This window comes from Aotus nancymaae, unplaced genomic scaffold (genome assembly GCF_030222135.1).
Source record: "Aotus nancymaae isolate 86718 unplaced genomic scaffold, 86718_ANA_hifiasm-v0.15.2.pri h1tg000029l, whole genome shotgun sequence".
NCBI lineage: Eukaryota > Metazoa > Chordata > Mammalia > Primates > Aotidae > Aotus > Aotus nancymaae.
The window spans coordinates 50,007,276-50,021,179 of NW_026988442.1; the positions used below are offsets into that span (position 1 = coordinate 50,007,276).

Below are 13,904 nucleotides of genomic sequence, written 5' to 3' on the forward strand. Positions count from 1 at the left end.
TATAAGTGGACCTGCACAGTTGAAGCCCGTATTGTTCAAGGGTCAACTGTATTATTCTTATTTTAACTTTACCAAGTCACATAAAACACATTCCACATAAATAAATATTTTGTCTTTAAATGTTAACATCATCCCTAAACATTTCTCATAAATAACTTCTACACTATAATTTCCTAAGCAAAAGGTGAAAGTACTAAAAATTGTCCTATCAATATATTTTATAATTAAGAGACAAATATTAAGCAAAGTATTGTGGCTGTTTGCCTGCAATCTAATAAGAAGTCTCAAGGTGGTTCAAACAATATGAAATAGTAGTTTACTGATAGTACATTATGTTCTAATTGAGTAATCTTTCATTTTATCTTCCTGTTCTATTAACAAAGGCTGATCTCCTACGATCACAATCCATGAATGATTCTGAAGGAGACAACTGTAAGCTACGGAGAAGGAAACTGTCATTTGAAAGTGAAGGAGGGAGAGGTAATTCATTCCATTTCTACAGTTTAAATGTAGAGGATATGGTAATTAGCCTTCTTACTTAAATCTTCATTATACTTCTGATTTCAAGAGTAAATTTTACTCAGGCTTTAGGAGAGGAGACGCTTTGCTTTATTCAGTAGCCAATGATCTGGTTTTCAGTTTCTGATTGACAGTTCTCAACGATATCATTCAACAAACCCATCTGATATTCACAGGGACATCACAGATTAAGAAATAGAGTAGATTGATTTTTAAAAGATGGTCAATTAATAACAGTTGACTATGCCTTATAGTTCTGAGCAGTGTCCTGAAAGGAGGACTGTCATTTCAGACCAACAGAACAATCCTCTTACATGCCCCACAAGCATGCATGACAGGGATGAAGGCCACATTTATTAGTCCTTCTCATCCTCAGGCTCTGGGGCAGTTGTCACTTCTTGTTTTCTCCAGGTTTTTCTGCTTCTCTGACTATTTTTTATGCTTTGCTCAGATAACCAACAAATACTTATTTAACATTTCACATTTCCAAGGAGCTACTCAAAATTCTGAGAAATAAGTTGTGCAAAACATCCCTCGTTTTCCCTAGAGAGGGAGATAGACACACCCTTAGTAGGCTCTCTAACAAGAATAGGGATTTATCAGTGGGAATGCACATTAGTGTACATTTAATTGTTCTGGGCAGATGAGAGAAAGTTTTCCTGAAGAAGCTTCCACTCTTGCCCCATGCTGATCCAATAAACATTCTAGTCTTTACCTTATTTGGCCCCTTAGCTGCCTCTTTCACTATGAACCAGTTCCTCTTTTTCTTGAATACTCTTTTCTTTGCGTCTGTAATACTTCAGTCTTCCTATTTTCCTCCTACCTTCATGAACTCCCTGAAGATAATTTCAAGATTATTATCTTCTACACCAGGGTTAATTTATTGGTGTTTTTAAGGCATAGTCCTAGGCCCCTTTTTCTTCTCATTCTGTATCATACTCTTTCCCTGGGTGATCCCATTTATGTCCATCATTTAATTATATCCTCACATAGGAGATGTTCATATTTACATACTAATCCCAGACCACCTGAGCTTCAGTCCCACATATCCAACTGCCCATAAAATCATCAACCTGAAGTCTCAAAGGCAGCTCAAACTCAACATTTCCTAAATTGAGCTCATGGCGCACCATGGAAACCTGTCTCTTCTTCAATTCCCATGCCTGTGCAAATGGTGTCTCTATTTAACCAATTGTACAAGCCAGATATCTCAGAGCCAAACTTCTCAAAACCTCTCCAGCAAACTCTGTCAATAAGGCCTATTATTACTACCTTCAATAAATCTCCATTTAGTCTTCAAACTAGGTCTCCTTTTGTTTCACTTGTCTCCATCTCCTAAGCCACAACTTTGGGCCGAGCTACCATAATTTGCCACCTGGAATATTGAAGCAGCCTTCCAACTTGCCTTTCCACATGCAACTTGCCCCTCTCTCTTCTTTTCCGCACTGGACTTCCGGTGATTTTTTTTTTCTAAATGCAGTTATTTTTATGTCACTCACATATTCAAAGCCCTCCAAGGACATCCCATGCCCTAAATAATTAATAGGGTGGGTCTTAACTTACCTCTTCAGTCTTATCTCATAATATCCTTCCCTTAACTACTCCCATCACTCCTCTCCTTTCCCCATCAGTTCATCTCTTCAGCAACATTTACTCCAGTTGTACTTCTGGGTTTGTTTGCATCATTATTTAATCAATGTTGTCCACCTCTAGATCGTAAGTTCTGTGGAAGTGGAAAATATTTGGCCCCCTGTAGTTTTAGTGCTTGCTTCACAGTGGATGCCCAACAAATATCTGTGGAAAGAATAAATGAAATAGAACTTGACCATCTTCCTTTTTATTCTTTTCCCTTTTCTTGCCTTTTTATGCCAAGTTCTCTTTTTCACGTCTTTTCTCCTCTATGAATCCTCTTTCTAGAAGAGATCATCTACTAGCTTCAGCTTGCTCTACATTTCGGTGGAAACAAACTGCCCACTCCTCCATGTACATTGTTTCTGTGGTTTTGCTTATACTATTCCTTTCATCAAAATTTGCTTCCCTGTTCTCAAACACACACACATGAACACACATACATACACAATATCATACCATACCAGTTTCATCCACTAAAATTATATTTTTTATCAATATCGCCAATGATATATTTAATGTGAATTGTTTCTTGATCTCCTCACATGTAAAGCCTCTCTTTTTATGAATTCTCAAAGCACTTACTTCTCATAATATTGTCAAAATATGCTCTGCACAATGTCTGGTATATTTTTTTCCTTTTCCTTTGCTAAACTGTAGATTACTTTAGCAAAGAATGTTTGAGAAATATTTGTTGAATTGGACTAATTATTGATTCCCCTGGCTGATTGTAGAACAATAGATTATTCATAGATAGTTGATCATTTTGTTCTGCAATGTCTTTAATTACTTTCTTGGTGACTTTTTCTAAAATCAGAACCATTACTATTAAGCTGTTCTTCCACGGCCTTAATCTAAATTCCTTATCCTGAAGTTCATCTCTTATCTTTATCTCACTGGAAATGAAAAACAGGTTAACAATGTTGTCAATATAATAATGTCCTCCACATAGTTGAAGATTTGTTAAATCTCCTTTCAATCTTGTTTGGTTTCCTCGTTCTTAAGCTAAATAATCTAATGTTTTTATCTCCTGATAAGGCCCTGAGAGTAATGTCACAATTTGTACTGTGCTCATGCAACTAGACATTTCTGCTGATTTTGAATACTGTCCCTTTAATCGCAAGCTTAGTCTATGAGACCAATTTTATATAAAGTATAGATGCTAAGGGATTTTCTGCCTACAGCGCTTTGAAGTTTCCTGATTGTGCCAGTAAGTTATCATGAGTTGGTCACGTGAAAACACAACTCCAGTTAGCCAGAGCCCAAGAGCCTATTCCAAAGACTTTAGGAATCCAGGGTGCTGTGGGCAAATATAAAATTTGTTGAAATCAATTTAGTCCCTGTCATCCAAATCTAATGCTCTTAAGGTAGGCATTCATTAAATACTTCTTGATGTAGCATCAAATATAGGAGAAAAATACACATAATATAAAGAACAGAGAACTTTCAGGGATCATTGCTGCTAAACGATTTGTGGATACAGAAACTGAAATCTTCCCTTGAAATGCATTCATTTATGTAGCATTAGTTTATTGTTCATATGAAAGGAAACCTTGAAGGCAGACATTCAAGAGTGTTGATGACTATAAATCAGCTGTGGCATCAAGAACCAGAGGGAAGACCGTGTTGCTGGTCACTGGCAGCAGACAGAGTTTGAGTCCTGCATTGCCACTCTCTACCTCCCGAGTGGAACAATGGAAATTTTCAGGCTTCAGTCCACACCTGCCTTCTGCCACTTCACTTCCAATCATGCCTACCATAAGGTGCTAAAGAGCTCACATTGAATAAGATACAATTTTTAAATGAAATATCTAGAACCTCTGGCAAGCTGAAAAACAAATTATACACTCATATTGAATACATGATGAATTTGTCGATGAGGGTGACTTGTTCTCATGAGTTGTATATTTTTTGTCTAAGGAAAATTCCCACTTCCCTACGGGAGAGATTTGTAAATGCAGGTAGAAAATTGAGAGCACCTTGTATTTTTAAAGGTTTCTTCAAGTATCTATCTTTTCTTCCTAAAATTCTGGCATAGAGGTGCCCAGGACCTCCCCAATATGACAATGTTCATTGTAGAAAGAAGTGCTACAGTTACTGAGATGGAAGTAAAATATTATTACAGAAGTGAAGAACAAAAATGATGCTTCATTGATCTGCTCAGTGGCCATGAGCATTGTTAAGATGACTGGGCAGAAGAGAAATAAATGAGAAAAATGCTGAAAAGTCACCTCTATTTACATGGTCTTAAAAGTTGGATTGTGCCTACTCCAGTATGAGCCAGGTCCAAGAGGTCATAGGAGTAATAATTCTTCTACAATTCTATGTTGTGTGTATTGCATAATATACAGGGTTTATTTGTAAAATAGCATGTATAATGGCACAGGATATCTAAATATACATATGTATATAATATTTTATATATTATAAAATATATAAATGTGTGTGTGTGTGTGTGTGTATATATATATATATATATAAATGTGCCATTATACACTACACACAAACACTTATGTATGTTTACTTACAGGGCTTATATGACCAAATATTTGCAGTGTGCTGCTCAACCCTTTCTGTTGACAGAAAATACAGTATCAAAGTGGCTACTAATGGCTAATTAGGGTGCCTGTGACCTTTTGGCAGAGAATAATCCAGTGAGGGCAGCAGCATAACCAGGCACAAACAATCACGTTTACTTGGAGTCCATTATCATTGAGTATCCACTGTGTGCTAAGTGCCCTGAGTCTTTTCATGTTTATTTCTACTTTAGTTTTCAAAAGTTTGTCTCAACTTTTTAGAGAAAATTCCTCATTGGTTAACAAGGAGACAAATGGAAATTCCTTCTGAATTGTAATTATATCTGCATACTTACCCTCTTTAATTTTCATTACATTTTCCAGTTACTTTAGCAGAAAAAAATTAAGTGTTTCTACAGAATTCTGCAGAAATTATTTGTACTATTTTGTACAAAGTAGTAAGTAGAAAAAAAGAGAAACTTGAAGAGGAAACTTTTTACTCTATTAGTTTTATTCCTTGGAAACTCCTCAAACATTGTGAAAATTAGTTCTTACTGATGTTATGCATTTTAAGAGAAATCCTATTGCTATATTTTTTAACTAAAGCATTGAGGTCACCTGAGGTCACATCTCCCAAACCAACAGATTTGGCATTGATTCCTTTGCCTCCCATTCCTCATCAGAACTCTGCAGAAGTATCTGAACTCATTCTTCTTAATATTCCTTCTCTATATCTTTTCCTACTTCTTTTCCCAAAAGCATAAAGAACAATGTTCAAGAATAAAGTTGGTAAGTAGCCTCAACTAAATAGGACTTGAAAAAATTATTGAGTCAGAAAGAAAATAATTTTTCTTAGCAAAAGGGACATTGGCCTGTGAAGTTAAAGAATACTGAGTTTGTCCTTCCTAATCTGGAAATATTCTTACCCTCTTGATTTCCAAAAGCCAGGAAACAATTCTTGGAGCTCCAAAGACCCTCTTACTTTTGCTAATAGATTTTCACAATATACTCCATTGTAAAGAACAAACTGCTAAGCATGAAAAACAAAACAAAACAAAACAAAAAAGGCACAAGAGTAAAAAAACTGAAACAGTGTTAAAGATCTACCTGTAACAACTGAAGAGTTGTAAATCAATGTGAAAGATTGGACGAAATGAGTCTGAGTCTGCGTGCAGGAACACAAACAAGAACGCTTTTCAAGAGATACACGCATCCCAAGAGTAGGGAAGAAAACTTTACCCATTTCCCTATCCATATAATCTTATTAAAATGAGCTCTTCAATATTTGCTCAACAAGAAAAATCCAATGTTCCAGAAAATAGAGTGAAAGTGTCTTGAACTCATTACATTTTGCATTTCAAAGGATACCAATAAATGCTATCGCTTTGCAATACTGGTTTAGTGATTTTCCATTGCCATCCAAAATCCAGTAAGTTTTAAAAGTAATTCTCCAAAATAAAATAACTCCTATGAAAATTATTGAAGGGGTAAATGTATTCACTGATAAACTTGTTTTTATAGAATAGGGATAATTCTATTCTAGTTTTATTAAATTATTTAAATATATTGGTATTATACTTCGGTATGTCTTTGAAATAGCTTCCTCAATAACAAATAATGCTTAGCTTTTTGTTATCCATTTTAGTGATCTATAAAAGTATCTTTTGATTTTTTTCAAGCTTTACTGAGGTATAATTGATATGTAAAAATACATATTTATGGTATACAAAGTGATGTTTTCATATTTGTATACATTATGAAATGATTCTCACACTCAAGCTAATTTAAACACATTCATCACACAGATAGTTAACAATGTGTGTGTGTGTGTGTGTGTGTGTGTATGTCAGGAGAACATTTAATATCTAATCTCAGCAACTTTCAAGTATATAATACATTAACCATAGTTACTATACTATATAATAGAGTGCCAAAATTTATCCGTTATGCATATCTGAAACTTTTTACCTTTAAACCAATGTTTCCCCAAATGCATCTTTTATTTTAATTTTTAAAATTGTTAATTTTTGTATTTGTATAAAACATATGCATCGAGTCCTCTTTCAACATCCTTTAGAGCTATGGGGGGCCTAACATATGTGATCTTAAATGAAAAAATATATTTTAAACTCCAATTTTCCAATGTAATATTTTTTCAAGGCATCTGGATGGAAATTTCTCAACTTATTTCTAAGTTGTCACCAGTGGGAAATCTAAAACTCAAATGCTGAGAGAGCACCTTAAATGCTTCTCTTTGACCAAAGCTTGTCTCCCTTTTGGGTCTGACAAATAAAAATGGTAATTAATCTGAGAGGAAGACTCCATAAAAGATGGAGTGAGCACAAATGTTTATTCCAGGTTTTTGAAAGGAAGGATTTTATATTATCATTCTTAAGATAAATGAGTCAGCCATTCCATTAGGACACTTACTCTATGCTCTTGAATCCATTCTAAACCCAGAGAGACACTCATCAGACAAGTCACAAATGCTTTAGAATTGTGTCCTGTGGAAAAAGAGAAGGAGATGAACTGTTTGCCTATAAAAACAAGGGAGAAAAAAAGGTTTGTCGTCTTGTGAATCAAAAGGAAATTTGAGGTTTAATTATGCAGGCAAGAATTTTTCTTTGTATAAAATGATGGTAACAGGAGAGATTATACAATCAGATAACTGCCCTTAGAATATTATTTCTACATAGAATATAAATAGAATTAAGAAAAAAATAGTACCTGGTGCTATTTAATGTCTATCAAATAATTCAGTTTAACTAGAAAAAGGCAAAAATAGTACAATCCATCAAAATTTAGAAGGACCTGGAGGCTAATTATAATGCATTTCAGCTGCCCAATTTCATGTACATATTACATCAGTCAATTTTCCAGCCAAAGCCTGAACAGTTTCCATTTTTAATCCACAAATAGATTGTCATTTCAACTTCCATTTTATGTGGCAGAAAATGAAGCTTTAATTTATCTAGTATGTAATGGAAAAAATGCTTTTTCAGTGGGGTTGTATCAAATAATTTGTTCATATGGCTTGGGTGATAGTCCAGCAGCAATGAATACAGAAATAAAATAGGGGTTGGGTTATTTTTATTTTCTCCTTACCAATGGGGAAAATTCAAGGATATCAAATTTTTATTTCTTCTTTTACCTGAAATTTTGCTAAAGAATTTTGTCCTATGTATGCAAAGTAATTTTCTCCATTTTACTATAAAACTAAATGATAGTAATTCCTCATTCACCACATTTTGTAAATACATGTTCAAGATGAAATCACCAAGTTATAATTCAACTTAACAATACACGTTAACTGGTGAATCTGGTTCGTACACATCCAAAATCAAGCCATAAATTAGCAAACTAAGACTGGAGCCCAAAATGGTAGGTAGAACAGAACATTCTACCATGTGTAAGAATTCCCCAAGACCTCTCAAGCCAAAGAGACAAAATAGTTTATTAACTTGTGAGGTACATTCATTACCAATATCCATGTTAGTACTATCCAGGTTTTGATTGGAAGCATATGAATTAATAGTTAATTCAACTTACATTTGATGCTGCTGGAAAACATTCCACAAAAGTGTAGAAATGAAAACATTTTTGAGAAAATAGGAGGCATGAGCTGATTCAAATATTTTTGGTTCCCAAGTCAGGGACTACAAAAAGGTTTACTTAAGAGGGGCAGACTGGTGCAATTCACAAAGCAGATGTGAGGACAATTTAGAAAGATGAAACTTTTTTTTTCACATTTACTAGCCTAAAGTTTATAACTATTTTTTTTTTAATTTTTACTTATTTATTTATTTTGAGACAGAGTATTGCTCTGTTGCCCAAGCTGGAGTGCAGTGGTGGAATCTCAGCTCACTGCTATCTCCACCTCCTGGATTCAAGTAATTCTCTGCCTCAGTCTCCCTAGTAGCTAGGATCACAAGCGCCTGGCTAATGTTTGTATTTTTAATAGAGATGGGGTTTCACCATGTTGGCCAGGCTGGTCTTGAACTTCTGACCTTGTGATCCACCCACCTCAGCCTCCCAAAGTGCTGGAATTACAGGTGTGAACCACCGCATCCAGCTTTTTTAAGGAATATAATATGTTCAAAAAGTAGAGAATGTTTATCAAATTTTTAGAGGGCTTTAGAGAAGGGGAGAAGTTAAAAACTAAGTTGGGAAGAATATGGCAAGATAGAAGTTTAAAGGTTTAAGGAGGTCTGTGCCAATGACACTGAAGAGAAAAGGTTTTTTGTAAGAATACTTGATCTGATTATTTACAACCAATTAGATTAGTGAGTGAGGATATATAAGTAACAGTAAGTAATCAATGATGTCTGTAACACTGGGGTTCAGAAAGGTCTGTGGCTTTCTCAGCAATGATGAAATCACTGAGCAAGCATGAAATCTTAAAGAAAATAAGCAATCTGCTTTGGCTAGATTTAACTTTAATTGACAGAACATAAACACCTCAATAACAATTACACATAAGGCTGATTTTTAAATTTTATCTTCTTTTATCTTTTTAAAAAATAAAGGGACAAAATATTTGTTGAATTTCTATGCCATATGGGAATTTTTAAAGACAGTTGGAAGTTTCTCTGGCGTGGCCTTCCATCGGTTCATTTGGCCTTCTATAAATAACCAAATAAGCACATTCAGGCGCAGAGTGGATGGGGACACTGTCTTCACCATTTCTCCAGAAAATGATATACCTTCTGGAGTTTTGTTGGTTAGTTATTAGCAGAAACCAGATGGAGAATTATACTGTCTCCCCAGGACACTAATAGAAACTAGTTCTTGGATTTGTCTCTTTGAGTTTTTCCTGCTGAAATATGTTCTAACACAACCTTCAGGACTGAAATTATCCTGACATTTCAGTATAAAACAGCCAATATGTACTACCAGCTTTAATGTAATTAGGTAAAACCTACCTTAATTACTGTACTTAAGCTTTATATTCTTTGCATTATGCTACACAACCAAACTTCCTGGAATGCCAAAGCCATTACATGCATCAGACTAAGGTTGCAATTCAGCCTGCCAGCCTTTCACTACAAGGAGGCTTCCAATTTTGACCTTTGCAATGAATGAGCAGCTGAAACAGATGATAGGACATGTAGGTTAAAAAGAAACAAATAACAAGTTGCATAGTGATGATATTTTAAAATTGGGACACATTTGCCTTTGTCTTTTTCATTTCCCTAAAGAAAGAGTGTACCAGATTCTCAGAATACAAATAACTGTTGAGCACATTAAACAAGTTTGCAAGTTATCCTACAGTTTTCCTCTGAGACATAAACATTGTTACTATTGTAAATATTCTTTTAATTTTGAAATGAATAATTTGTTTCACTAAGATAATCTAATAACCCTTGAATTTAAAAAATTAAGTATCCAAGTAGCTACATTTTCAATAGGAGAAAGCTATATATAAACTATATGTATATAGTTTATATATAGCTAGGTAGTGTAATATGCATACAGTCTCACATTTAATTATCTGCTATAAAATAACTTTTCTTTGATATATTTTGGTGAAGAAAACAGTACAAATGATCCTGAAGACTCTGCAGATACCATAAGACATTATCAGAGTTCCAGGAGACACTTTGAAGAAAAAAAAAGCAGATCGTCATCTTTCATCTCCTCCATTGATGATGAACAAAAGCCGCTCTTCTCAGGAATAGTAGATTCTTCTCCAGGAATAGGGAAAGCATCTGGGCTCGATTTTGAAGAAACGGTGCCCACCTCAGGAAGAATGCACATAGATAAAAGAAGTCACTCTTGCAAAGGTAATCCAGAGTTAGACATCAGGTGATCTCTCTTCAGTGCTAATCACAAATGGTGACTTTTACAAATTAAGAACTGTACTGACACATGTTAATCTAATTGTTTTCACCTTCATGAAATGTTCGTGAAGCATTCAGATTTCATATCATCTACCAAGTGTTTGCACTATTCTAAAACAAGTGGTAATTATGCCCAAAAACTTATACCATGAGAGGTTTTCGTGACCAACCAGACTCAATATAATGTCAGGTAGAAAACTATGGGAAAGTCTATTGTAGTGATTTCAATAGGGAGAGAGGATCAATGAGTATTTTCAGACAGCTAACCAATTGGTCCTTTATATGTATCTTTTGTACCCATTTCTCACCCCCAACCTTATAATATTATAGTATGAAAGGCCAATGCAATCACACTGTAATACATGCCAACTAAAATTTAATTTTACAGAAAATATGAGAAAGATTGGGAAAAAATGGCTTGAAATAAAGTATGGTCTTGAATCCAACTCTGGTTTAGCATCCCTACCAAAAGGAATACCCAAATGAATAGATTTTGTTGTAGGAAATGTGCATGAGTTGAGTAATAATGCTTGATTAGTAGCTGCAGGTTTAATGATAAAAATGAGAAATTCTGAAAAATTTAAAGAACTATTGCATGGAAGAAAAACTATTTTAGCATACCAGAGGCTAGATCTACAGATCTAGCTAGTAAGTGGTACCAGTAACAGGTGTGGGTCAGACTGCTTGGGTTCCAAGCACAGCTCTGACACTTGCTCCCTTTATGTCTTTGGGTAAATGATTTGATCAAATCTACCAAGACTCAGTTTGTGCATCATTAAAAGAGGAATAATACTATTTAACCAACTAGGCTGTGGTTATTAAGGTAACATGTAAATTACTTTTTCTGAAATAAAGTCCCCAACTGTTAGTATTTTCTCACAGGCTTTACTTTTCAAGTTTTAATAATTTACTATATCCCTGGATGTACAGAAATATAAAGATTAAGAAGGCATACCAAAGCATCAAAAGAATATAAAAAAATGAAGGGAAAATAGGAAGTTCTAGACCTGGTAGGATAGCAAAATTAATACATTAATGCAGAGTAAGTAAATATTACTTATCCTCATTATTCCAAAATATCATATTCAGCTACAAAGATTTTATTGAATCCAGGATGTTTAGGCTTTATATTTTTCAAGAGTTGCTTTCTCTATCATGTCACATCCACTTTTTCATGACCCCACATTGAAGTAAGCTAAGAATATATGCAAGTGTTCTCTGGACAATCTAAAATCTTGATGAAGTGAATGAAAATAGTAGCTCATTTATCACAATGGAAGAATGGAATATTAAATGTGATTACCAAATGTCCTATTTTAGTTATTTATGAAAATGGATTCTGGGAAGTGCTAAAAATAGAAACAGGTTGTATCATGGAAGTCAGAAGTTCTGAAGAACTTGCTGAACCATCCCTACCATCTCCAAAGGTCAACATAATGTGAACCTAATAAAAATGCTTGTTGTTTTCCTCTTGAGTTTTAGAGTCTCAAGTGGCAAATTATTAAAGATATAATTTGAGGATTTTCTGACTGTATAATGACTCTCTCTGACAATGAATTCTCAAGCCCTTCTTCTTATACTTTTCTTTGCTACCTCTTCCAATTATCTTTAATTAGCTTTTCCATATATACAAAAATAGTATTCTAACAAATTTAATACCTATATATTCTAATTTTTAAAAATTTACAGAGTAATCCCTATTCAAATAATAATTATCTTGAAAATGTATAGCTAAATATGCAGGTCAATTGAATTGATGTCATATAGCTTCAATCGGTGTGACATATGGTTAGCCTGGCTAATTAATATCATTAACCAATGGGGAATTCTAAAGCTTCATCCACTGCAAATTTCATTCCCTAATGATTTTTAAGGTGACATATTGCATTAATAAATAAGGTGTGACTTGTCACTGCTGCAGTTCAAACTACTAAACCCCCACAAATTTTAGTTTCACCATTAATAGGAAACTTCACTCACTCATATTCCCGACATTTGTAATGCTGAATCCAACAGAGGGGCACATTTAGGCAAAACTAAAATGAAAAGAGAACAAATTAAATGGACTCTGTTGCTACTTAGATTGAGGTCAAAAGCTGACTCTAGGAAAACTGTCTACTCAGAGCAAAGTGAAAGTTTACTTTCTGTTCATCCATTTCCAGAAATGTGTCTTGCAACTATAGCAACATTTTCCAAGGCAACCAAGTGCAGATTCTTTCTGAGCTATATTTAGAAAGTGTCTACAAGGATGTTCATTTGATTAAGACCACTAACCAGGATTTCCCGCTTTGAACTCCTCATTTTTTATATTGCTATTAAAACAAGCTAATTATGTATCTTCAGATTTTAATAAAAGAGTAAATTATAATCATGGAATTACATGTATACCGTAAGAGTGTACCTTTCATTCATTTCTAATAAAGTTATTATTTTTCTTGATCCCTGAAGAAAAAATATAATCCTCCATAATTTATTGCATGTGATTCACCACTGTCATTTAAAAATCAATTATTATATATGATTTGGAAAGAAGAGAGCTGTTAAACATAGGCAGAAATTCTGTAAGCTTTCTTTGCACAAAACCTGTGAGCATAACATGTAACTTCAATCTTATTAGTTCTTGTTTTCTCAAAAGAAAGATTTTTACATTAATTGGCTAGCAGCAGACTAGACAGAGACAAGCATCAGCATCACTAAACCATTTATGTAGACATTCTGGAGGTTTATTTGGCATTATTGGCCCAATCTTTAAAACCCAGTTTGGTAAGACATTATTGTTTTGCATTTTAAACAGGTTCAAATGTCTGTAAATAACAAATACTACTTCTCAGTGAAAATCTGCAGATAAATGGCTTAAAACTCCAACAATATCTTATTTGGTTCACTTATGTTTTGTCATGTTTGGTAAAATATCAAAAGAAATGGTAAACTGCCACTTTAAATAATGAAACCAGGATCCCTATAGTAACAAAGATGTAGTCAGGAAGAGTCTTTCTGGAATTCAAAGCAAGCCTTCTGAGGTCTGTTAGCCATTTCTGCCCAAGAAGGAACTCTTATCCTATATTTTTCTAATGCTGACTTTGGATATGCAATTCCTTTGTTAAGCCTCACCCTACTGAGGCAGAAATTACAGACACTTCATTTGAGAAATTTCTGTATATTCAATGATAAAAGATAGTGAGTGAGAGGAAAACCATGAAGAAAGAATATCGACATGTCTGTCTTCTACTTGGAGAAAAGGGGATGCATTTAAACTACCCTGGAGAAACTGTAGGAAAGGAAGGAACTTTGAGAAGTCCAGTGGTCTTGTTTCCGATTTCTAAAATCATAGCTAATCGTACCCAATTCAGTGGCTTTCTGTCCAAATTTAAATAGCCAAGAATTCCATAACTTTACATAA

General features: G+C 34.2%; 1 protein-coding gene across 1 annotated transcript in view; it reads left to right on the forward strand.

Annotated features, from left to right (window-relative positions):
- The window catches only part of KCNH7 (potassium voltage-gated channel subfamily H member 7), a 471,595-nt gene that overhangs the window by 446,659 nt on the left and 11,032 nt on the right, over window positions 1–13,904 (forward strand). Inside the window, exons 12-13 of the mRNA XM_012440583.3 lie at window positions 384–480; window positions 10,196–10,447. Coding sequence (XP_012296006.1) covers window positions 384–480; window positions 10,196–10,447 — 349 coding nt within the window. The remainder of the gene's footprint in view (window positions 1–383; window positions 481–10,195; window positions 10,448–13,904) is intronic.